The sequence below is a fragment of the Notamacropus eugenii genome, chromosome 5 (assembly GCF_028372415.1).
Source record: "Notamacropus eugenii isolate mMacEug1 chromosome 5, mMacEug1.pri_v2, whole genome shotgun sequence".
Lineage (NCBI taxonomy): Eukaryota > Metazoa > Chordata > Mammalia > Diprotodontia > Macropodidae > Notamacropus > Notamacropus eugenii.
Genome location: NC_092876.1, coordinates 427,174,283 through 427,200,818, shown reverse-complemented (window position 1 = coordinate 427,200,818; position 26,536 = coordinate 427,174,283). Strand labels below are relative to the sequence as shown.

General features: G+C 39.0%; 1 protein-coding gene across 1 annotated transcript in view; it reads right to left on the bottom strand.

Annotated features, from left to right (window-relative positions):
• Positions 1-26,536, bottom strand: part of URB1 (URB1 ribosome biogenesis homolog) — a 100,153-nt gene that overhangs the window by 3,701 nt on the left and 69,916 nt on the right. Inside the window, exons 26-38 of the mRNA XM_072615084.1 lie at positions 25,736-25,926; positions 24,300-24,410; positions 24,131-24,194; positions 21,253-21,424; positions 19,882-19,981; positions 15,261-15,421; positions 14,430-14,541; positions 11,857-11,963; positions 10,216-10,359; positions 8,760-8,869; positions 4,702-4,899; positions 3,294-3,535; positions 1,431-2,027 (exon numbers count right to left, since the gene is read on the bottom strand). Of these exons, the coding sequence (XP_072471185.1) occupies positions 1,431-2,027; positions 3,294-3,535; positions 4,702-4,899; positions 8,760-8,869; positions 10,216-10,359; positions 11,857-11,963; positions 14,430-14,541; positions 15,261-15,421; positions 19,882-19,981; positions 21,253-21,424; positions 24,131-24,194; positions 24,300-24,410; positions 25,736-25,926 (2,309 nt within the window). The remainder of the gene's footprint in view (positions 1-1,430; positions 2,028-3,293; positions 3,536-4,701; positions 4,900-8,759; positions 8,870-10,215; positions 10,360-11,856; positions 11,964-14,429; positions 14,542-15,260; positions 15,422-19,881; positions 19,982-21,252; positions 21,425-24,130; positions 24,195-24,299; positions 24,411-25,735; positions 25,927-26,536) is intronic.

The window sequence follows — 26,536 nt, the reverse complement described above, 5'->3', positions numbered from 1 at the left end:
GTTTTTTTTAAAAATCACTGCCTTCTTCTGGCTCTTCTCCTACCTGTCTGATGGCCTCTTCTCTATTTCTTTTGCTGGCTCATTATACATTATGACCTCCTTAGCTAGGATATACCCTAAGGCTCAGTCTTAGGCTCTTTTCTCTTTCTATACTCTCAATGTGATCTAATCAGCTCCTAAGAGTTTAATTATCACCTCTATACAGATGATTCCCAGAACTATACATCCAGCCCCAGTCTCTCTCTTGATCTGGTCACAAATCACCAATCACTTCCTGGACATTTAAAAGTGGACATTCTCCAGCCACTTAATTGCAACACGTCCAAAACTGAATTCATTATGTCACCCCCAAACCTCCCCTTTCCTAAACTTTGCTATTTCCCTAGTTCAAAGGCCCACTGAGGTTTACCAAGTCAACCTTATCCTCACCTTCCCCCATCCAATACATCCAATCAGTAACCAGATGTTACTATTTCTGCCCTTATAACATCTCATGCGTCTCCTCACTCCCTTCTCTCATACTCCTCTCTACTCACAGTTACCTCTTCAATCTGAGGCCTCCTTACCTCTGAAGGAAACAATGGCAATGGTTTCCTAACTGGTGTCTCTTTCTGCTCTCATGCATCCTCTACAGAGCACCAAACTGACTTTCCTTAAGCACAGATCTGACGTGTCACCCTCGTACTCAATCAACTTTAGTGACTCCTATTGCCTCTAGGACAAAGTATAAACTCCTGCTCTGATCTTGGAGCCAGTCACAACTTGGCTCCACCCTTCCTTTCCTGTACTCTGCCCAAACTCACTTTCCTGCTGCTCCTCACACGTGGCACTCCAATTCCCGCAGCACAGGCTGTCCTCACTCATTGTTCCCCTCTCCCTGCTCCCACCTCTGCTGCATAAAATGCCTTTATTTCCTCTAAGCTCAGGAACCACCATCTTCTACATGAAGATTTGCTGGTGCCTTCAAGTGGTATAGTATCCTTCCTCCCTGAACTATTCTGCAGTTAGGTGGCACAATGAATAACAGCACTGGGCCTGGAATCAGGAAGATCCAAGTTCAAATCTACCCTGACACTAGTATGATCCTGGGTAAGTTACTTAGTCTCCGCCTGCCTCAGTTTCCTCAAGTGTAAAATAGGGACAATAAGAACAGCACCAAGCTCCCAGGGCTGTTGTGAGGATCAAGTAAGATAACTGTAAAGTACTTGGCATAGTGACTGGCACAGTCAGCACTTAATAAACACTTCCTTCCTTCCTGTTTGTTTTGCACAGCTACGTGCACATGTTGTCTTGCTCAGTAAAATATGAGCCCCTAAAGACTCTTGCTTTGCTCGTCTTTGTACGCCCAGCACTTTGCAGTAACCAGCACACAGCAGGCACTTCACTCAATACTTATCTGCTGACTGCTTAAATGGATGAATGTGTGTTACCTTGTTTGATTTTGTCTTCTTCATCTGTAGAAGAAAGAGCGACTGTTTGTAGTATTTCATGGAAAGAGTTCTCCACCGGGCCCTGGGATGCCATCAAGTGAAGCATGATTGTATTGAAGAGGCAGAGAATACTCTGAGGGGCTGCTCTCAGGTCTCTGGCATTGGAAAGCTGGCTATACAGCTTAAAGATGCTATTTCTCCACACAACATCTCTGAAAAGTTCTGTGACAACCATCTGGTGTGGCAAAATGCTGCTTTTAAACCACCTGAGGACCTCTGGAACACCCTGGACATCCAAGGTTGGGTCAGTCAGAGAGCTGATCTCCCATCTGGTCACCAGAATGGCAGTGGCACCAACAAGACCCGCAGCGTCACTCTCTAAGGGGACCTGCTCCTGCTCTGACTCTGTCTCTGCTACAGGGAAGATGGGCTCCCAGTGGGTCAGTATAGACCTCAGGAGATCCCTGCACTTCTTCAGGCTGGAAGCCTTTAACTCTGGATCCGTTGTTTCTTCTGGAACCACCTCCATCTTCTTTTTGTTACGCTGAGTTTTAGATCGAGCTGGTACAGGGGGTTTGTTCCTATCTTTAATAATTTCTGTTACACAAAGAGAAAATATCTTAGGTCATAGGAATGAATCCTAAGTACTTGTTCTCACTTATTAGACATATTTATTAAGTTCTGGTAGTTGCAAGGTACTTTGAAGGATGAGTAAGACAGTCTCTGCTTTTATAGAGTTTACAATCCCATGAAGGCGACATAATACGTAGAAAAACAGTCAAGAAAGAATATTCAAGTTCAATGAAGGAAGTATGTAATGCTTTGGGAATTCAGACGGGATATTACATATGGCAAGGAGATGGGATCGGGGTAGACTTATGGGTAAGGTGGTATCTTAGAAAGGTCACAGAAGAATGGGAAGGATTTGAAAGGAAAATTTTGGAGGACAGGGGTGGGGCAAATAAGGGCTTTTCAGGATGAGGACCAAAACAAGCAAAGGGTGGGTGACAGAAAAATTCAGGTTGGTGTAATAAACAGTCTAGAGTGTCACATATATGAAGAATAATTGTAGGAAAGTGTAGAAAAGTAGCTGCATTGATGGAGTGGTAGCCTTCCAATACTCTAAAAACAACCTAGGTCTGTATAATCTGTTTCCCCTCTGGTTCTAGGGGGCAATGAATCAAAGTGGTGTAGTAGAATATGAGATTCAGAGTTAGAGAACCTGGATGTGAATTTTAGTCTGTCACTTTCTAGTTATGTGATCTCAGACAAATCATCTCCCTTTGGGCATCAGTTTCCTGATCCAAACAAGAGGTCTGGATTACATTAACTCTAAGGTTCTACCACGTTTTAAATAAATGATCCTAAATGAAAAGGCATGGGAAGTATATATGCAAGACTTTACATATAATCTGTTCCTTCTGGTCCAAAATTTATATGGTGTTTAATACTAAGTTCAAAATTTTTCTTTAAAAAATTCAAAAAAATTCAAAAAAAGTTTATGCAAAATTAAAACAAAAAAATTAAGTACAGGAAAAAATCCACCTAACCATGGAGTTTTTCCTGTCATGCTAAATGAAACTGAGACACCCTAAGTACTACTCCTTGAAAAAGAAGAGCTCAGTTCAGGGGGTTTTAGGTAGCAGAAGACATAAGAGAAAAGCTGGAAAGGAAGAGCAAAAAAAGAGTTTCACTTGGGGTACAGTCCTGTAACTTGAACTCTTTCCTGATGCCTGCTCTCCAGGACACGGAATATATACATGGTAAGTGTTTGGTTAGAAAAGACTGGAGTGGAATTAGATTCTCTAGTATGGATGAAATGACAACAATGTAACATAAACAGACATCAACTTTAAAACTTACTCATTAATTCCTTGACTTGGTATTTTTCAATCACTGTTTTCAGGTCTTCTTGGAGCTTAACATCTCCCATAATTATGCTCCACTTATGGAAGAGCATGAGGACTTCCCTGGTAGAAAATATGTTTTCATTCACAGTCAGTCGGTCCATTTCCTTGAAGGCTTCTAAAACAGTTTCTCGGTATCTCAGCACAGAACTTAAAGTACTAAAAAAGTGAGTAATCTGGACAGAATCCAAGGTGGGCCTATATGAGGACCAAAAAATGACAGAAACTTATGAAAAGATTCTCTTCTCCACGTTCAGTTCCTAGTGGTACAAAACAGATGCAAGCTCTGCCAAGGAATCCTGAAAGTAACTAGTAGAAAAAACCTTGCAGGCCAAGTCTCTTGCAGCTTAGATGGATAACATTAGTTATCTTGTGCCTACATGAGCTATCATAGATTCCTAAAGATGGGAAAGACTGAACAATAGATATGAATTTAATTTCTAAATAAAAAACACTACCATAGTGGCCCCCTCTACTGTACTCTGCTGCTCTTTCTAGAAAGCCACCAAAGTTTTCAATGGATCTCTAAACTGTCAAGTTATTATCAAACACGGCAGAAAATTGACAAGGCTCTGTTGATCATGGATAAACATAGCTTTCTGAAATCTCAACTATCCATGGAACACAAAAGTTTTTGTTTTTAAAAGTGAAAAAAAAATTATCCAAATATTTTTAGAATTAAGTCAGTTCCCCTGGCCAATGGTGCTTTTTCTAGTCTTTACCTACCCTAAATTAAGATGGCTACTTAGCAACTTAAATTATGAATACATATACAATAAAAACCAAACTCTGCTCCTAATTTTTCAAGAGACCTGTCAGGGTATTGTGATCAACTTGCCTATATGATTTTTGTTACTTAGTTAAGTCACAGATTCTAGGTCTTAAGTTCTTTTGTCAACAAAACCAGTGAATAATAATTAATGCTTCTCATCTTTGAGTGCCTAGTGAGGATGAACTATTTGAAACAAAACAAAAGTATAAGTACTACTTCAGATTAAAAATACAGATGGATTTGAGGCTTTAAATAAAGCCATACATGACTAATCCCTAAGTGGTTATTAAGGGATGAGGACAAAATTTATGATACATGTTTAACTTTATTTGACTGGAATTTTGGTAGACAACTCTACTCATTTACAAAATATTTCTTGGTATCTATGCAATAGACAGCAACCTAAACTGGATGGGTCATTGGTCTGACCTAAAACATTTTTTAAAGTACTTTAAATTCTCACAGACCTGATGTCTACTACATAAGGGAAGAAATGAAGGCAAGCAGATTTAACAGTCTTCCTGAGGTCACAGACTAAGTGTACATGTTCATTAGTAGGACAGCCCCAAATATACAGTATGGGGACACTTACCGAAGACATTTCACCAACACGACCAAAACATGGAGGAATTCATTGACAAATTGTAGAGGAAGCAGCTTCGGTGACTGTGGAGCCACAAGCTCACAGGAATGGTCATCCTGTATCTCCATCCTTTTGTTCCCCAAGTTGGATACCCATAAAGTATGCAGCAAGGATATAATATTGGATAGGATCTGGTTTTCCAAAAACCTACAAAGATACACACCTCTCAGAACTCTTTCAAAATTGCTGCCTTTCAACTAAATTAGTCAGCTAAAATAAAGGACTACTGAACCAGGCTTTAAAAAAAAACAGCTATGCTATTTTCCAATACAGGTAGATGAAGCAGCTTAATTTATGTCTTCCACAAATCTAAAAGAGCTCCCAGGATGATCTATAAAGTAACATACTAGACTCGGGACCACAGATTTATAACTGGACAGTTTTTTTAAAAAGAAATGATATGGAAAATACTTTTAAAAACCCTGAGGTCTAGGTAAAGATTCTGTTACTGCCAAATACATGAAGAGTCTGTTTCTTATTTCTCAAACAAGGTTTCTTATCAGATTGTGCTCAATTAAAAGCCGAAAGTGAAGAAAGCACCATTTAAGAGTAAACCTAACAAATCAACTCTAGACCACTTAATATTAGCAGTTTGTATTTAGAAATACAAAGCCCATGTAACAGATAAGCGCCCAATGGTGCAGGTCTTTGGGTTTATCCAGCACTGAGGCTACGAGGTTCGTCTGCTTCTTTCAGTCTGACGCGTACTTCATCTGCTGCACCGATGGGCCTGTTTATTCATTTATTTTGTTGTGTATTGTTCTTTTAATTACACCAACAAGATGATTTTAAATTAATTTTTAAATTTACCTTATAAAATAATATATTGATTCAGTAAAATGTTTCTTTTCAAAAAAATGAAACTGAAAAATTTGGAAAATATTAATCAACGTTAGGCTGGGAATGTTTCATTATATGTGTGTTTTTGTCTTACGTTGCCAAAGAAGACCATGCCATCAGAGAAGTGATGACATGACCTGCACTTGACTATGTTTTGAGTGAGGGAGGGCTGTGCAGGTCACCAGCCTCACTTCTCCTCCAGAGCCATCTGAATCCAATGACCAGATAGATATTCATCAGGATGACTGGAGATGACCCAGGATGAGGCAACTGGGGTTAAGTAACTTGCTCAACATCACACAGCTAGTGAGTGTCAAGTGTCTGAGGTGAGATTTGAACTCAGGTCCTCCTGACTCCTGCATTGGTGCTCTATCCCCTGTACCACCTAGCTGCCCCTTCATTATATGTATATGAAGTTGAAAACACGATCAATATAGTACATAAGTTATAAAAGACAGTTTTCGTTTTATTAAAGCGATATGTCCTGAATAGATTCTCACTTTTTCAGTTTCAATATATCCTAAAGATAAATGTAACGTCTTTCCTGACGATCCACCTGTCTCCCTAAAGCAGCCCCTTATGTTTTTTGCAATTTATAATACCACAAGCTGTTTATTATAAAAGTAGCAATAATACCACTTTATATTTGTGAAGCAGAGTTTTCAAAAGACTTTCAGACTAGAAATGTGCACCACCAAAATATCTCCATGATGTTTGAACATCCCTGTTTTTCCCCTCTGAACAGGCAGCATGGTACAGTGGAAAGTACTGAGTCAGAAGACTTTCAAAGAGCAGCTTTGCCACTTACTACACGAGTGACTCTGGACAAGTGCCCTGATCTCTCTGGTCTTCTCAAATATTCAGAAACCCAGCAACACAAAAGACTTTCTGCTGTCACTACTGCATGCTAGAAAAGAAAGACTTACAGGGTATGATCCAGAGTCAGTGCTTGGATATATAATTTTTTAAACTATTCTCATTTTCTAAGGTTCACAAACCTAGAGCTGGGAGGCACCTTAAAGAGAATCTAGGTTTAGCCTCTCCTTTTTCAGTAAGAAACTATGACCCAGAGAAGTTAAATGAATTAAAACCTAGGTCCTTTGACTCTAAATCCTGCACTTGGTCACCATCTTTCCTAGTGTAGGCCTGGTAGATAATGCTATTTTCTGGTCAGGAAAAAATGATATTGCTGACTAAGGAGTATTTCATAAAATCTAAAGTAGGTCATTTAATATCTTGAAAGGTTTGCTGTACTATTCACCCATCTTTCCCAGTTTGTACTCCCAGAATTGTTCTTTTCTTTTTTGTAATATCAAACTTAGCATACACTAAAGATGACATACTCTTTTGTGTAGCCCACACAATTGGCATTTGTCACTGTCAGTCTACTTCTCACTACTGCCAAACTGTATATGACATTTTATTAATCTCCTCCCCAAAAGACAAAATTGAAATGTTTTGTTTGCTGCAAGAGAGTAAATGACCAGCTGACAGAATACCCACATCACTGGGATCATAGATCTACTGAAATCAAATAAGCTCGCTGGATACATAAAGGAGCCTTAGAATCACCCAGTCCAACCTTATTTTACAAATGAGTTGATTCTCTCAAAAAAATTTTTAATTGATGTGACTTAATTTTATAGCCTGTAACTCTGCTAAAGTTATTGTTTCAATCAAATTTTTAATTGATTCTCTAGGCTTCTTCAGGAATCACATCATTTGCAAAAATGGATAAGTTATGTTTGTTTTTTGCCTTTGCTCCTTTCCTCCATTTCTTCCTCTTTTCACCTCATTGCTATCACTGGCCCTTCTAGGATAAGAATGACAATAGACAATTTTGCTTCACCCCTTCACCTTTACTGGAAAGGACTCTGGTTTATCTACATCACACTTTAGTAAAGCTGGCTCATGAGATATATATGAAATGCTTCATTAATGTGCATTAGGCATATTGATCTATCATTTTCTTTTCTGCTTTTTCTCTCTTTCTTATACAGTTATCAAAACTCACAGAAAGAATTTGGTAGAATCTCTTCCGCTGTTCTTGTGGAGAGGCAGCTGGGTGGTGCTGTGGACAAAGTACTGGGTCTGCAGTCAGGAAGCCCTGAGCTCAGATTCAGCCTCAGATACTTACTAAGTCACTTGGCTTCTATTTGCCCCAGTTTACTCAACAACAAAAGGGGGATGATAATCACCACAACCACCTCCCAGGGTCGTGTATAAATGCTGGCAACAGCATTAGTTTTTTGCTTACTCATTCTTGAGGAGTCAGGTGATTACACAAAGGCCTGCTCTCCACCTGAGGGTAGTCTGCAATGACTGGATCTGAGTGAGAGCTGTGGCCCCTTCCCTCAGGGTCGAGTCCTGTGATGACTGGGCACTTCAGTCAGGACGTGGCAGGGGAGCACTACTTCCTCCTATTCTACCATCCGGGTTGGTCTCTATTTAGTATTCTTTTAATGATGGATTCTGTGTATCTCCTCACTGTGGGCTCCACTGGCCATTTTTATTCTGAATAGTTGTCAGTAGATAATGTTGACTAGGTATCATATTTGAAGGTCAGTCTTGAAGGTAAATGTGAATGTAATTTCTTGAAAAGGCTTCTTTCCTATTGTAATTAAGGAATGACTGTGTTGTTCCAAACCCAAACTTAATAACCTTTTGGTAACAATAAAAGCTGACATCCAAGGACTATTATCTTGAAACTTTAAAATTGGTGAACACTTCTTTCAGAAAAGGACTAATCCACAGCACACACAAAGGATACTAAAGGGTCTCCTATGGAGCCGGCTGATGAGTCAAAGCTGACACTTGAGTCATTACATGGGCATTAATGGGAAACCCAAATAACATTTTAAAAATTAGGAAGACATCATTTCAGTAATATTATGTGGTGTCATGGATTCAACGGAACTGCGTGTTTCAATGACCTCACTCATTCATTCATTTATTGATCTATTCATTCATTTTTGTGTGGATGGCTGGTTTACCACTGGGAGAGATATTATATAAGGGGCTTCCATTGAGGAACAGGCTAGTCTTAATCTCTGAGATCATTCCAACTCTGAGAATCCGTGAAAATTCTATTCAACACTAATGGAAGTAGATGAGTCATCCGTCTCCTCCCAATATGAACAAACACAGGAAATAGAACAGGCACTCACTTTTTCCCAAGAATATGCAAAATCCAAGTTAAAAGGCTATGCTCCTGCACAATTTCAAAGGCAGCTTTTGTAATATGGGCGGTATTCTGGAGGATTTCTAAAATCCAGTTCTGAAAACAAAAAAAAAAAACCCAAAAAGATAAAAATAACTTCTCAATAGAAAAAAAAAGGGGGCTTATTTAATTAAATGATAAACTTTTTCAAAGTGTGTTTACAGGTGTTAGATGTTTATGGAAAACAAAGTATCTGTAATGAAGAACATCATATTGTACCATACAAATTTTCCCTGTAATTGCTGGATCTCGGTTCTAAATCGCCACATATATTGATACACTCTAGTCCAATCCAATCCAAACACCACTCATTACATGCCTGCTATGTGCAAGGCATTTTGTGGGCACCGGAGATACAAAGACAAAATGAAAAACAGTCCACCATCAGGAACTGGCTCATGTAAAATGCAAAACCCAATAAAATCAAGTGTCTGATTAATATAGAGTTCAGAATTATGTTTCTAGATCTACTACCAAGTTAACTAAGAGGATCCATTTTCCTTCTCTATACCTCAGTTTCTTAATCTGTACATCCTATTTAAGAGTTTTAGAATCCCTAGATGTCTGTGAGCTCAGGAGCACTTACATAAAGATCTGAGTAAATTTGCTTTGTTCCTTCTGACTTCTGTTAAGTCTCTACTCACTCTTACTTATCCAAAGCTAATATCACTTAAAACAAAAAGAAAAACAAAGGTCATGGGACCACATTTCAAGACATTTACAAATTTATGCTAGAAGGGAACAAACAGCAGAGTCCAAGAGTTACGTCATATTTATTTCTTATCTCTTGCTGTTTAGAATACACATAAATCTGGACTGAATTCTGAGGGAAAAGATGAACGTACACGTTTTCCTGATGTCCAAGACAGTTTGGCATTTGGGGACGCACGAACTCTCTCTGTTTTCTAGAGTCTTACTTGGTAACGTACAACTTCCATATGCTAAATCAGACCTAAGTGGCTTGAGAGTTTCTGAAGCAAGAGGCTTAATTACCTACTTAGATGGCATAATTTATGTTTTCACTACTTGGTCTCTAAAATAATGAGATGACTAAATATGTCTTCCCTCTTGGGGAAAATAAAAGGACTTTATTAGCAGAAGGGTAATAGCATAAAGGGGCAGCAGGACAAAGTGTTTTATGAGAATGCATTTTTAGAAGTGGACAAGAAAAGGCAAATACTGAACACAAACTACACTGAGTTTCCTAAAGAACTCGACTGTAATAAAGAAGGTTGTGTAATGAGGAAGGTATCTTATTTTCACCACACTAAAAACGAAGTGAAAGGTCACAGCAGTAAACCAGGCAAGTATTCACATCCAGGTCAGGATTAGAAGTCAGTGAGGAACATGAGAATGTGCACATACTTTTCTTTCTCAAATAAGCTTTTGGAAACACACCTCACCTGCATTGTTTCATCGCACAATGGGCTGCTGAAGAAAGACAGGAGGATATGGAAAATCCTCTGGGAGGAACACAGATCATAGCAGTGTGTGTCTCGAATTCCTTGCCTCAGAAGTTCAAATATCCATTCCTGTTCTATTTTATACTATAATCCAAGCAAAAAAGGAACATGTTATCTATAGCAAAATTTCTATTAATTAGATTTTTAAAACGTCTCAGTTTTTTGGATGCCTTTTGTTTTTAAATCATTGTCATTTTTGTCTCTTCTCCAAAACACCAGAACTGAATCCTCCCGTGTAAAAAGCAAGCGCGTAAAGCAAAAACAAGTGGAAGTGACACCTGACGACGGGGACAACGTTAGGCCCGCCCTCATGGTCCCCAGTCTCTGCTGAGAAGAGATGACATATGCCATGTTACCTGTTTTCTGGGATAATTCCTGGCTATTCAGGTACTCACAGGAGGTCTGCTTCCTCTTAATTTTTTTTTTTACAATGGTGAGTACCACACAAAGCAGTGTGGAGCAGGAGACAGAGAGTTGGCCTCAGAGACATAAAGATCTGGGTTCTAGTCCCCTTTCTGACACATCTGGCCAAGTCACTTAAAAGCTTTGGTGCCCACCAGGACTCTGCAGATGAGCGCCAATCTGCATATATTGTTCATCTGGTCAGAGAAAACTGTTTCCAAGAAGTGACCAATGCTATACCACAGACCTAAATAACTGCACTGATTTCTGATCTTAGGTATCCATTTTCTTTCAGTGAGAGTCAGTGTGGCACAGCGGGTAGAGAGTCAACCACAAAGTCAGGAAGACTTAGTCACTTGGCATCCTAAATGCACTGGGCAACTTTCTAATCCTATAAGTTGTAGAGCAATTGCTGATAAGTTTTGGTAAAGGAAATTTCCTCTTTGGGGGTTTCCCCATACCAATGAAACCTAATGTAGGTGGGATTGTTGAGCCCAGAGGTAAGGGCAAAGATTACAGTGACAAAACAAAATACAGCTCAGTCCTTCTCCCTCTCATTTTAGATTCCATTCCTTCAGGTTAAAATAAAGAACCAAGTCAAACCTTGACTGGGTTAAGTCAAAAGGTAAAATGGCAGCTACTATTCAAGCCTAGTGTATATTTAGCTCAAGAATTTTCATCAGACACCTGGTAAAAATCTAAGCTTCAGAACAGTGTTGAAAAAATCAAGCCTTTAGAATTAAAGAAAGAATTTTCAAGGCTTTTTGGTCCTACTTTAAAACTGAGAGAAACAAAATTCCAGTATCAAAGTACTTGTAGATTTGAACATCCCTTAGCTCTTACTTTCAACATTTAAATGACCAGAAGCCCATGATAGTCCAGAAGCATTTAATATCCCTACTGTTGTTCATCTGTGTCCAACTCTTCATGACCCCATGGACGTCCATCCACAGTTTTCTTGGCAAAGATACAGGAGTGGTTAGTCATTTCCTTCTCCAGTGGTTTAAGGCAAACAGAGGTTAAGTGACTTGCCCAGTCATGCATCTAGTAAGTCTCTGAAGCCAGATTTGAATTCTGGTCTTCCTGACTCCAGGCCCAGCACTCTATCCACTGAGCCACATAGTTAGCTCTAGAATTCCCATAGTAAGTGCTTAAATATTATTTGTTGAACTGAATTACCTCTAAGTCAGAGCTGTAGAAAAAGTTATAGAATCCCGGCACTTTGTTCAAGTATAAGTCCTGATGTGACAAAAGGAATTTGTTTATCTTCATGTACATGTGCTCCTCTGTAAACAGATTCAAGCAGTTATTTAAAATGTTAAGTCCCAATAGCCAAACGTGGAAAGGTTTTCTTGTTTTCTGCCATGATTAGGAAGTGAAATTTTCTGTATAATGTAACATGGTTAATTACATTTCAAAGAATTAAATTGCAATAGAACACATTTAACGATAAACAGTACCTAATGTAATCCTCTGATAATACAGGTATTTCAGGGCATAAAGGTGTCTCTGTATCCTTCAAACTCTTCAGCTTTTTATAGTTTACAAAGAGCTTTAATACTATCTCCTTTTCTCCTACGTTCAGAAATGTTGTGCAAAGATTTCCAGTTAGTAAAATGTCAGACATAAGACAACTTCACTTTACATTCTCAACAGACGTATCCATGAATCTCAAGCCTCATCCTTCACCATTACAGGCAGGTGACTTACACCACGCCTTACCAGAAACAAAATGTTACCTTTTGTTGTGCCACTCTCTCACCGTAAGCACAAAAGCAGACACAACATAATAACGCTGCGTTTACAACCCTTTAAAAAGCCTGACAAGTCCTTCACACACAGGATTTCATTTCAGTCTCACCACAACGCAATGAAGTAGGTGATATGATGTCTCCATTTTACAGATGAGGAAGCCAAGACTCCAAAGGATTAAGTGACTGTCCAGGAGCATGGTACATAAATATCCAAGGCAGAATTGGAACCCAAGTCTTCTGGATTCTATGGAATCCTATGGAGCTTCTAGCTCCACTGCCCCTCCCCCCTCAGAAGCTCCCTGTAGATCACAGCTACTATATTCCTCCCTCTCTAGCCTCCTCTCCCTACCAGCAGCAGACCTGCCCCCAGAGCAGGGAGCCTTCTCCTTGTAATCATCCTCCCAATGGCTTTCAAGGACCTCCCCAACCTTCCCCCTCAGCCTGCTCCTTGAGGGGGGGGACATTGTTTGCACACATGTATATTCCGAGCTCCTGATGCAGTGCCAAGTGTCTAATAAAGGTCTGTCCTTCCTTCCAGAAGTTCCCAGATGGGTTCAAGTCTCTGAATTAACGACTGAAGTAAATAGGTCACCCACCTCACCCCCGAACCCCAACCAGGAGAAGGAATGTCCTTTTGTTCATCAAATCAAGAGAAAAACTGTCCTTCTTGTTTACCCAGACCAGACTAAAAGAGGCAGGACTTGGGAATGCAGCTCCTCCCCCACCCCCAACAGCATTCCAACATTAACTAATTCTTTTGGTGAACAATTCAAACTTCTAAGTGAAGATTCTACGGAATTTCTTCACTTTTTATTTCAAGATTATAATCATTATGCATTGGAAATTGCTTGAGGCAGAGGGACTTTCTGATCAGCAAGAGCAACTCAGTCAGATGCTTTAAGACAGAATCCTTATAAATTTAAATATTATGCCTCACTGCTTTAGCTAAAACAGAATGAAGAATGTTTTTTTCTCCCACAAGCAGGCAGTTTGAAGATGTAGTGGATACATCCTGGACTTGGAATAAACAAGCCCTGAGTTCAAATGGTGCCTTAAATGGTTACTACCTGGGTGAGATTAGGCTATATAACCTTTCTCAGTCTTAATTTCTTCATCTGTAAAAGGGGGTAATAAGAGCATTTACCTCAGGGTTGCAGAGAGGATCAAGAAATAATATATGCAAACCTTCAAGTTCTATAGAAATGCTAGCTGTTATTATGAGCTTACAGGTTTTCACTTAGAGGTCATTTTGCAACAATAAAACACTCTACGATCTACTTTCCTCTACTGTCCACATAAAGATAAAAATCTACCACATTTTTTTTTCCTTTTAGAATTTCCTCTGGTGGGATAGTATGCTTTCCTGGAGAGAATACTGAGGAATCAAAAGACTTGATTACATACTCTTTGCTTTGTCACTAATAGACTTATAACCTTGTACCAAGTAATTCTCCCCCCTTTCTGGGTCAAAGTTTCCTCACCTATAAAGTGAGAACTGGCTTAAACGATCAAGTTCTAAAATATCACAAACATCTCCTATTCTCTTTCCGCAGCAGGGGTGGGGAATGTGACTTCAAGGCCACACATGGCCCTCTAGGTCCTCAAGTCCTTTAACTGAATCCAAGCTTCACTTTTGGATTTACTTTCACATGTGGCTTTGAGGCCATGAGTTCCCCACCCCTGTCCTACAGGTTCTCAAAGGGGGAAAATGTTCCAGTGATAGGCCAAACACCCCTCTCCCACGATCAAAGTATGATGCCACCTCCTATCAGTGACCACAAGGAAAGAGAAGCATGGAAATAATGGCAATATCCATCATGCCCAAGAATCCTATTTTCTTACTTAAAGCCCTTACACTGCTTTTCAGGACTGGCTCTAAGGACCTTTGCTAAGCAATTCTAAGATTACAAATCTTAATACTAATTCATATAGTTATGAACCATTATGATCAGACTTCATTTTCGATTTACACTCCAAACACAAGTGAATCAGTAATACCTGGTTTGAGAATCTGCAAGGCAGTTTTGGCAATAAAGAGAGTCAAGGTGTACGTGAATCTGAGGTTCTGTTTTCTGATTCCATTTTGCACAATGTCCAAGAGATAGAGCAACTTGAAGGAAAAAAAATATACAAAGAGAAATGAGTATCAGGGGGATGGGATCGCGTTGTGCACTACAATCAGAATGTAAGCTCTTCTCTAAGGCAGGATACGACAGAAACAGCCATTCCCTTGGCTGTGGGAATAATCTAAGAAATACCGATGGGGAAGGCACATCCTTTCTTCACTACAGAACTAGTTAATTAATTCTACCATGAGTCAAATAAATGTCCAAAGACAGCTCTGTGTCCCAAGAACCCGAGTGCTGCCATTTCATCACAAGAGCAATTTCGGAGATTTGGTTTCCCCCATTCTACATTTTCCCTCTCTTTATTTCTCCCTTTCTCTCTTCCTCCTTCCAGTTCCCCCCTTCTTTTCCCCTGCCAAGTCTTCCCTTAACATAATTATACAAAAGCACAAAACAACACGTAACCTTGTGTACTCAATTACTGTTGGAGGCCAGTGTCCAGCTACATGTCACAACTGTCAGGTTGATGGGGGGAGGGGGGAGGGAAGAAGAGAACAATTTGACCCTTAAAGTTTAGACCAAAAATACCTTTCCAAACTAAACAGGCATTTGTGGCTCAAAGTCAGCTTTCCAGATCTTTCTACAGAGGAGAGCTTTTGCTCCTTTTCTATAAAACTTCATTCATCCATAACTGTTTTTTGGTGGAGATTCTGTGGAGAACCAATTCTCTAAGGACTACTTCTATCATCACAGTTGACCTTACTTGTGGCTGTTCTCGAAATCGAGCCCCTTCCAAATGGGAGTAATAGGAAGCCAGGACATAATAAGCTGCTGCTCGCATCTGAGGATCATAACTGCTAAGGGCAGAAACTGTGAGGCCCAGAGCATTGGAATCAACAAATTTGTGACAATCCATGACGAATTCTATAGGAAACAAACAATAAAAGTGTGTTAGTGAGCAATGAAGTATAATGGAAATCTGGTTTCAGTCAGGAAGATATGATGGGTTCAAGTTCTGTCCCTAACATATACTAGCTGCGTGAACTTGGGCAAGTCACTGAACTTCTCAGTATCCTAGGTAACTCAATTCTCTAACACTCTAAGTTTATGAAAAGTTGCCAATTTTCACTGACAGAGTGAGTGTCCTTGCAGAGAATCTCCTAAAACATAAAATCTTAAGTCCAGACCAAAAAGCAGAACTACAATATCTACGTCAGCTAAGTAGGAAGAAAAGCTCCTTGAGGGCAGGACCACTGCCTGCGATTCCAGTGCCTAACAAGTGCCTGACACAGAGTATATAATTAACACAAATGTTCAGTGAAATTGAACTCGTTTTAGGAAACAAAAAAATTTTGCTCAATAAAATCTCAGAATCCCAAAATTTGAGAGATGGACAGAACCTCAGTGGCCATCCAGGCCAATCCAGACCCAGAAAAAAATCCTCAATCTAACCCACCTAACAGGGGTTATCAAGTCTTTGCTTGGACCTACAAAGATAGGGAACCGATCACTGCCCAAGTAATTATTACAATATTTTCCCTGATGTCAAACCTCAATTCATTTCAATTTTCACCCATTATTCATGGTTCTACCTCCTGTGGCCAGAAAGAATTAATTTGATCTCTTTTCTGTAAGAAAGATCTTCAAATATTTACACTTACTCCTAGATGCTCTCAAACTTAACCATGTTGTTCCTAAACTGTGGTGCGCAGAACTGAACATGATGTGGTCTGACCAGGGTAGAGAACAGAGGGATGAGCATCTCCTTTTTCCTAAAACTATGCCTCAGTTATGCCACTTGCATTGGTTTTGGTTTTTTTTGGTTGCCATACCATCCTCCTGATCCATATGGCTGCTTTCACAGACAGCCAGTTCATCTTCAACTTCTAGTTCACTAAAACCCCCAAACCATTTTTATACAAGCTGGTGCCTTCCTATGACTCCCTCAACCTGGTACTGGTGAAGATTTTTTTAACACAAATGTAAGACTACATATTGACCTCTAATGAATCTGTCTTATTATATTCATCCCAACACTCTAGCCTAGAGAATCTTTTGGATTCTGATTTTATCATTCAGCATGCTAGTTATCCCTCCCAGCTTTGTGTCATTAGCAAATCTGATTAGCATTATGCTTATGCCTTTTATCCATCATTGATAAAAATGTACCAAGCACATACCCTGGGAATTTCATTGTAGATCTCCTGGCAAGGCGAAACTGAATCATTAACAACTCTTAAGAGTCTGGTCATTCAATCAGTTCTAAATCTATTTCAATGTATTATCAACTAGCCCACAGCTATCCTTTCCATAAGAAGAGTATGAGAGACTTTCTCAAAAAATTTGCTAAAATCTAAGCAAACTATATCCCCAGTATTCCTATCCAATAGTTTAGTAATTCTTCAAAAAAGAAAACAAGGTTAAGTTGTCATGACCTGTTCTGTCTCTCTGTAATTCTCTCTTTTTTTAGAAGTTTGCTAACAATTTCCTTAATAATAAATTCTAGAATTTTCACATGAATCACTCAAGCCCCTAGCCCTATAATTTATACATTCTATTCTCTTTCTTTCTTTAAAAACCAAGATATTTGCCCTTCTCCAGCCTTGTGGGGCTACTCCCATTCGCCACAGTCTTTCATCTCACTGACAGCAACAATGTATTATCTCAGGTCTTTCAGTAGCTAAGGATACAGTTTGTCTGAGTAAGTGACCTGAATTCATCAAATTGCAGTTAGGTGTTCTTTTATTATCTCCTTTATTTATCTTGAATATTTATTTGTCAGTCAAGTTTTCTGATTATTCTTACGAATGCTGAGGAAGTAAGCTGTATGTGTAAAGGAGTTCTCCTTCCCAGGAGTAGGAGCCTAACATAAGATTAGCGGAAGAGAAACAGAAGGAAAAGTTGAATTGAAAACAAGATCTTTTACAGAGTTCAGGGATAGGATCATCAATGTTCTTTTTTTAAAAATTGAATTGTCTATTTCAAAATTATGATTAAATGTTATCATTTCAGAAACTATCAATATTACATCTTAAAAACAGTAATGTGACTTTGCCATAAGAGACGCATTTTAGATGAACATATGCAGGAGGAAGCAGTGTGAGAGCAGAGTACCACAAAAAGAGCAGGACACTGAACTCTCAGGAGACAGGGCTTCCATCCACATTCTGCAGTTTACTAATTAAATGAGGTAACCTTGTGCAAGTACATCATACTACCAAAGAGCCGGAAGATATCTTCACATAAAACTCTCTCAGTTTTTGCTTCGTGTGTAAACTTGGATACTAATGCTTGTATTAGACAAGCACTGTTCTTTCAAAGACACTTTACAAAGTGCTGGACATCAATTATCTCATTTAGTATTCACAGTAACCTCTGAGACAGAGGATACAAGTAGCATTATCCCAATATTACAAATGAGGAAACTGAGGAACAAATACACTAAAGTGACCTACCTGACACCAAATTTCAGACTCAAACTCCAAACTCCCAACCTAGTGCTCTATGCCACATCTTCTCTAATAAAGCAGCCCTCAAGTCATGAAAGCTTGAAGGGTGACCAGACAGACGCTCCTATCTGCTGATCTGAACTAACTTCCTAATACTTTTAGAGAACCACCAAATGAGATAAGTTATATATATCCAAGGAACCTAGAAATGAGTTTCTCTGAAGTTAGCCAGGCTGGTCAAGGACCTAGCAATGGATTACAGGTAAGACTTCATTTCCAAGGGTTTCTTTAACAAGCTGGGATTATTTTTAGTAACCACTGATACTTTCCTATTAACACATATAAATTTTCCATGTGACCCAGAGGAAATTCTGATTCCTTGTTTCATGGTCACCCTGGCACTACCTAAAAATCTCACTTTAGTAACATTCTTTACCCTGGGAAACAACTGTCCTTGTAATGTTCAAAACATGCAAAACACTTGCCAAATAATAAGGCATTTTAAAAAAAAGTCATACACAATCAACGACGTCACATTTGTTTAAAGAACCTTGCAAAGTACAACTGAAGACTTCTGCTGATAGGCTCATCAGCCTGAAGGCTGGATTTAAATGACTCTGTCAAGGTCTTTTCTCAGTGAAACTATATCACAGAGTTATAGTCACAAGCATCAGAGGCAAATAAAGTTTGGGGGATGGTAAGATCCCAGAATATGCTATTTGACATCTTTGCCACCCTTTTAACAAGACGACAGAAGCAGTGAAATCTGTGACCACTTTGCTGAAGGAAGGTGTGGAGGGTAAGGTTCGAGTTTATCAACATCAAGCCCCTTTGTGAAAAATAGCCTCTAAGTTTCAGTTCTGTGGAAATAAGAATCCATAATGAAAAAAAGCATCCTTTGTTGTCACTATTAAACAACCTTGGCTAGCTGTTTCTGGGCCAAGGTTCCAGAAAGAAAGGACAAGAGCACAGCCATCCATCTTCAACAAACTGAGATTTCTCTGAAGACACATGCTTATCGATGCACACAGGGCCACAAGAACCAGAACCACAGGGAACTGAGCAAAATGGTTACCAGGAGAAGCCTTGGAGGGCAAGGGCCCCATGCTCCCAAAATCAAATTCCAGGAATGAGAGAAGAGGAATAAACATTCCACTACAGGGTTACCTAGTCATCAGACGAAGGCAGAAGCAAAGCAAACATATTATTTTTAGCTTAAAAAAAATCAGGCTCAGTTCTTAATACCTTTGACTTCTACAATACTGTTTTGTGACTTTTCATAACTTTGCCACCATATATCTAACTGTTCTAAATCCCCAAATAAAACGTTAAAAGTGTACACCTATCACTAGTGTTGGCATCATTTTCAAGCCTCAACTTCTCCCCTTGCCACCTTGGCCTTAGGCCCAGAATCAGGCCTCCATGCTACCTCCTGGCCATCTCCACCCTGGAAGAGGCTCTTCTTTAAGTGATGTCTTCTTTATTAGAATGAAAGCTCACTGAAGGCCGGGGCTGTCCGGCTTACTTGTACTTGTATCTCTAGCACTTAGCAGAATACTTGGCACAGACTAGGTGCTTCATAAATGCCTTTGTGCTCATACTTGTGCACTAGCACTAGCTCTCGCTCTCCCTCTCTCTCTCTCTCTCTCTCTCTCGTTAATTATTTTTAAAAGGGATTGCTATTTAACCATCAGGAATAGGGTAGTAGAATAGAGAGAGAATGAGACAGGGCAGAAATACTAAGAGACAGAGCTGGGACTTGGGTTTGCTGATAATAGGGAGGCTGTAGAAGGACTTTGTGCTCGAGCAGGTGTCAGACTATGTGGTTGTGAATGTTCCTTCCAATAAGAATATTCTGTGAAGGAACAAAGTAAACTGGATTAGGCAGAAATGGGAGACAGTAGAAAATGACCTCTAAAGAGAAAGCTTCTTTACCTGGTCTGGTAAGTTCACTGAAGAGGTGAAGTAGAAAACAGGGATCATAAAGTTCACTGAAGTCTACTTTGCTTTTGTCTCTAAATATATCCTGTGCATCCTAAAACAGAAAAAGCAAAACTAAAATAAAGACCTTAAGCACTATATTATTCCAGAAAACTCAGTGACTTAATACTTTTAAAAACTCATGGCCACAATTTCTGGGGCTAAAACAGATAAGATGACGTTAAAAGCATAAAATGCTACCATTATTTTGAAAAAGGAATATTAATATGGTATATATTTCATGGGTGTTTCATAGGCTGCCAGTTGTCCAGACTGGGCACACAGATGAGTGGATAATTGATAGAGCTCATCCATTAGTATATATACTGGGGACAAAGGTTGTGCTAATAAATGTTTAATAAGTATCTCTATCAAAAAAAATGTACAAGACTTTTAAGTTTAATTTGCATTATTAATATTTTCTCAGTCATTTTCTTAAATCTAGAAAAGTATCAAAATAATAAATTAAGTTCTGATTTGTAGTATTTGTAAATTTCTAAGGTAAATGTACACACAGAAAATTTAACAACTAGCTCTTGTGGGCCAGTTAGAGCTAGCTCCAGGACAATCCTGTTTTGGCCCAGCACTGTAAACAGAAGGAGGTCTAGACTTAAACAGAAGAGGGACAACAGACTGCAATGCCCATGAGAAATGACAGAGCTCCTTTAAATACGACACAAACCTCCCCCTGAAATGAAGGCCCATATCTTTAATATCAATATTTTACTGGTGGTGCTCTATGGCTGCAAGTCAAGGAATATAATAGTCTATAATTAAAATTCAGTATGACTCAGAGAAATGTATAACAAAAAAGAACTATGAAAGAGAACTGGAGTGAAATATAGAATGAAAGAAATGAAGATGACAAAAAAAAGTGGGTTGGTCATATAGCGAGTGAGGACAGCCAGCGAACAGCTCATGCACTCTCCAGACAACACTCCTGCATGTCATTCGATTATCACAGGACAAGGAAGCAATGGTGGGCTGGAAGAGCACGTCGATGAGACCACAGAAGCGTAGAGTATCCTAAAGTGACAAAAAAGAGCTTGAGGCTAGAACAAAAAGCTGAATCAGGCAAAATCAGATTTAATGGGGAATAAATGAATGTGAAGACACCCTTAGGTTCAACAAAACAACTTCACAAATATAGGATGGTGGAGACAGAGTCAGACTGAAAATGATTTTGAACTTCAGTATGAAGTTGAGTTAGCACAGAAAACTTCTGCAAGGAATACACCACTCTCTTGCAGCAATAAAACAAACAAGAAAATGTGTACTACTGCTGACATGATCAAAAGAAGCAGTGACAGCCCTTGAGAGATATACCTCTTTTAGCAGAAGTCTTCGATTCTGTGGGAAGTGAAGAATGGTCTTCATCATTTTCTCTCGATCCAGGAGACACAAGATTTCTCCCACACTTGGTTGCTGCCATAGTGACTTTCCTAGACTCTTACACGTCTTGTGATGTTCCACAGCAGCATGGCCCCACAGCAGCATTCTAAAGTTGGGTTATGGAACAGTTAATTCACTGTAGGATCCTCCAGCAAAAGTAAAAATGGCTAATCCTATCTATTGACTGGAGGAAGTCTGGCATTTTTCTTTCAAAACTTTTCCTTTTCCTAGCAGCTACTTATAATTATCCTTTCAGAACCTTAAGAAACAAACACAAAGTCCAAATCTTTTGTTCCCTGCTACCAAATATCTGTACTAACTTATTATTTTAGCAGGATGTATTCCTATGTTCAAGTATTTATACTCACTTTATGGAATCAGCTAACTAATAATAAAGCTGTGACTGGCATTTCAATGGAAGACAAAGTAATATCTGCAAAAGAACTTTGGTTTTTAACTGATACTCTCCCACTGAAATAAATGTGACAACAAAACTTTGTAAATTCAATCCTAAGCACTCAGTTTGCTGTCAGTCTCTTTACCTTATAAAATGGGAATTTATCTCTAATAAATTAACAGTAAGGAGGATTTTATTAAGCTTTTGAAACAAAAATTTAGTTTTTCTTTAAGTATGATTTCCTTTAACAACTATTCTAGGAAGAGAACAACTATGGAAGGTATTATATATGTATACACACACACGTATATTCTCATAGACACTATCGTGATTACTTGGTAGTATCAGGTTAATCTAATGAATATATTCAGCCACATAACTCCTAGCAAAATGTGATAATGGTTTTTTCCTATTATTTAAGGTTTGTTCCTTTCAAAATAAATCCTCTTCCCCTGTTACTGACAGGGCAATGCCATTTTACATCTATCTGTTATGACAGGAACAGTGCCAAGATTTGTGAGTTCAGGGTTATGGAGAATGATTCTAAAGAGGAAACTTCCTCTACCTTTGTAGGTCACTATCTTCTTTGCAACCTAAAGTCTTAGAGAATGGCCTCCAGCACTGAGAGGTTAAATGATCTGCTCAGGATCACACAGGAAGTAGGTGTCAGAGATGGGACTTGAACCCAGGTCTAGGAAGGTTCTGGGGCTAGCTCTCTATTCACTATGCCAAGGCTGCCTTTCTCTCCATTCGTGTTTGCTGCTACTGCTGTCACTGAGTCATTTCAGTCGTGTCCAACTCTTCATGATCCCTTTTAGGGTTTTCCATTTCCTTCTCCAGTTCATTTTACAGATGAGGAACTGAGACACAGAGGGTTAAGTGACTTGCTCAGAGTCACAAAGCCAGTTAAGTGTCTAAGGCAGGATTTGAACTCAGGAAGATCAGTCTTATTGACTCCAGGCCCAGTACTCTATCCACTTCACCACCTAGCTGCCCTTATTCTCAGGCTCTTTTTAATCTTCTTGTCATCAAGTATTCTGAACTATACAGAACAATTAAAATGGATCTTTCTCAAATTCAATAAAAACCATTTCTAATTTGTTCTTCTTTCTCCAACAAAATATTGAGTTCACCATTTTAGTAGAGTAAAAGGAGAACTGAAATGTTATCCATCCCAAAACAACACAAGAGAGGCTGACTCATAGGGAAGGATTTTTTGTTTTTCGTTTTTCTTTTTGAGCAGATGCTTAGACTGGACATAACTTTGTGCACTGAAGATACTGTAAAATAAACTCTTCCTCACAGGGAACTTCAGAATTACTTGTTAGTGTACAAGTAACGATCATCTCTCCCCACAGCACTAACCTCTCCCTGCAATGTTCAATCTTCCCTCTTTACCATCTCCTTCTCTGCTACCTACGAACATGCCCAGGTCTTCCTCACCCTTCAGAAGTCTTTATTGGACTCTATTTTTCCCTTGGGCTATTATCCTACATACTTTCATTTTCCTAGAAAAAGTCATCTATACTTGTAGCCTCCATTTCCCAAATCACTTTTCAGTCTGACTTCTGAACTCATCACTCAAATGAAATGGCTCTTTTACAAGCTCAAGCCAACAGCCATTACTCAGTGTTCATCTGAATACTGAACTGACAATACTGAAGGGACTGAAGAACAACAAATTATCCCTTAAAGTCTGAGTCACGACAAAGTTCGCGTGGTCACTGGGCTCTGGGCATGTGAGTATGTGCATTAGCAGCATGCATGGGAAGGGCTGCACTAATTACTGTCTGCTCTCACCATTCCTCACCCTGCTTCCTCAGACACCAAGCTCAAAAGCCAGCCAAAACCTAAAGTGAGAGTGACGAACCTTTTCAATAATTCAGGTACTGCTGTCAAACCAAATGGAAAGTGAATGAGGTCAAGAAGTACAATAAATGTGGAAACGCCACATGCTGATGCTGATTCTAGACCTCAAAGAAGCTCCCTATAAAGTAAGGGTATTCCTGGGGAATTTTTCCACTTGACATTCACTGCCTGACAATTTCAACCTCCACCTCCCACAGCAATCAAATTTACCCCAAGAAATTTTTTTTCTAAAAGTTTCATGTTGATTCTAATGAATTCTTTTAAAGGCCATCCATGTTAAGCTCCTCAAAGAAAAACTTATGAAAGGCTTATTATATGACAGATACTTCATTAAGCACTGAGGATATATATACAGAAGTTAGAGCTCCTGCCCATCAAAAGCTTACAATTTAATAGATAGCATATATATGGGACCATGGAAAGAAATGTCTGATGAGTCACTGAGGGTGGGCAAGCTGATTCACAAAGCAGTTGGTTGATGCACCCTTTTCAGAAACAATGCTATCTCTGATTTGATACACTGACCTACTTCATTTAAAAACTCACCTGAAGTTTATGAGGCTCAGATCATTCTTTTCATACAATCTGAGAAGAAGTAATATCTTCTGATCTAAAATATAAATGAAGTACTATTTAGAATGTGGTAAGTACCATAAGAGAACATGACATTTATGTATGAAAAAAAGCATAAAATGCTATACTTTTATACACTTACCCAGGACACTGAGGGTTGCACCATAGCTTCCTAGTAGCACTGCAAAGTGGCTACTTTCACAGACGGAAGGGCAAAGTTTTACGATAGTTGATATGAGGTCCACTAATACTTCTAGGGGAAAAATAGGCTGAAATTTGCATTAAGGGAGATGACAGGTAATTAAGTAGAGTGCTAGACTTAAGAGTCAGGAGGACCCAAGTTCAAATTTTGCCTTAGACATTTAATTGTGTGATCTTGGAAAAGTCACTTAACCCATCCTGGTCTGTTTTCCTCATCAGTAAAAGGGGGTGGCAGAAGGGTAGTTGGATTTGAGAGCCTTGCCTTTCAGTTCTAAATCTATGGACTTAGAAGGGTATATATTTGTGGGAGGGACAAAAGAGAAAAAGAAAACAAATCTGAAAAAAATATTTAAATGCTTTTCAATTTTTTTCCTAATACAGTTTTGCTCTAATGCTCTTAATGTAACCATTGTGCTAGAAACTTCATAGTAAATACTTCCGCTCAGACTGACAGATCTTTCAGGAAAGGAGTCTGATGTTACTTATCTCACAATTTCAATTCCATCATTCGAGTTATAATAAGAACTAACATTTCCATAACACCTTAAGATTTCTAGAGCACTTCACATATTATCTCATGTGATTCTCAAGACAACTCAGGAAGGCAGATGCCATTATTATTCTCATTTTATATGTGAGGAAGCTGAGGTTAAGAAAGGTTAAGTGATTTGCCCAGATCAAAAGTGTCCGAGGCAGAATTTAGACTCAGATCTCACTGATTCCAAGTCCATCATTCTAATCATGACACCACCTAACTTCCTAAGTGTAAAAAAATGCCCTTATCTCACCTGAGCCAGGGAAATTCAAGGAAAGCTTAGCAAGAAGGGAAAATATCAGAGATTTAGTTATTTGTATTTCTGCTTATGGATCAGATTCTGTTAGTATCATAGTAAGAAAGGATTATACCAATTAACAATTAGAGCTTGCTTGCCTAGAAATTATTAGTTGAAAAGTCAAGAAGGCTGCCATAAATAAAACTCTGACCAAGGAACACAACACAGGGAACAAGCATGGCCTCAGAGACAAGAAGACCTAGGTTTAAATCCTGTTACTGACACCTACTGACTAGATGACCCTGGGGCAAGTCACTTAACTTCTGATTCCCTAGGCAACCCTCTAAGACAGTAAGTTACAGATGAATTGCAGTTCTGAACTGGTAAAGTTCCAACATACTACCAGTTTGGACCAAAAAACTCCAATCACTTTTAGGTCAAAGAAAACAAGTGTAAGTTTGGATCAACAGGAACACAACATTTTGACACTGTTTTAGAAATCACTCTAAAAACAAGTCAGAGATAAATATGGGTAAGAAGCTCATTTTGATGAAATCAGAAGACAAACGTACAATAAAATACACATGTAAACACACAAGAAAACCTTTTAGTTGGATGTTTGTGTCATCTTCCTTTGATTGCAACATGGTTGGCAAAAACATGGAGTGCTGTGTGATCATCACGTACATTAGTGGTAGCTGGACTAACTTTTTGCAAAGGGAATTTTCAGGCTTATATAAGAGCTGTACACAAGCATGTAGAGTCTTTAAAAATGTGTAATCCTGATAGCGGAACCTAAAAAGGCAAAAATTCATTTTTTAAAGGTCTGTACTAACTGCAGATACTATTAAACAAAGAGTAGCTTTTTATATTACACTTCATTTCCTAAACTTCTAACCAGCGACATGTAGTTCACTCTGAAAACCAAGCATCCTGGCGGACTTAATGCTTTCACTGATGAAACTCCTGCCTTGGAGCCCTAACATGCTGACTGGGGGTCGGCTCACGACCTACAAGGCTCAGCTCCTGCATGCTGCCTGGACTTTCTCAGGGACCCTCCTCTGTCTCTCTACCTTTTTCTACTTCTGGAACCACAATGCAATCAAGTCTGTCATTACTCCTACAAAGGGTATGATAACTTATTCCCCCAGTATTCCACTCCCCCAGATATGTTGCCTCCTCCTTTTATAAGCTTCTAGGGGGTAGGGATTATCTTCAGTTTTGTGCTTGCATCTCAAGGACTTAGCACAGGGCCTGGCAGATGGTTAGAGCTTAATGTGTACATATTAATGCATTCACAGAAAGATTCAAGAAGTGGAGGTATATTTATCTTCTTAAGGCTACTAATATAATATGTTAAACAATCACATCTAGTTTTCTAAAGTTTAGAGATTCACTAGAACCT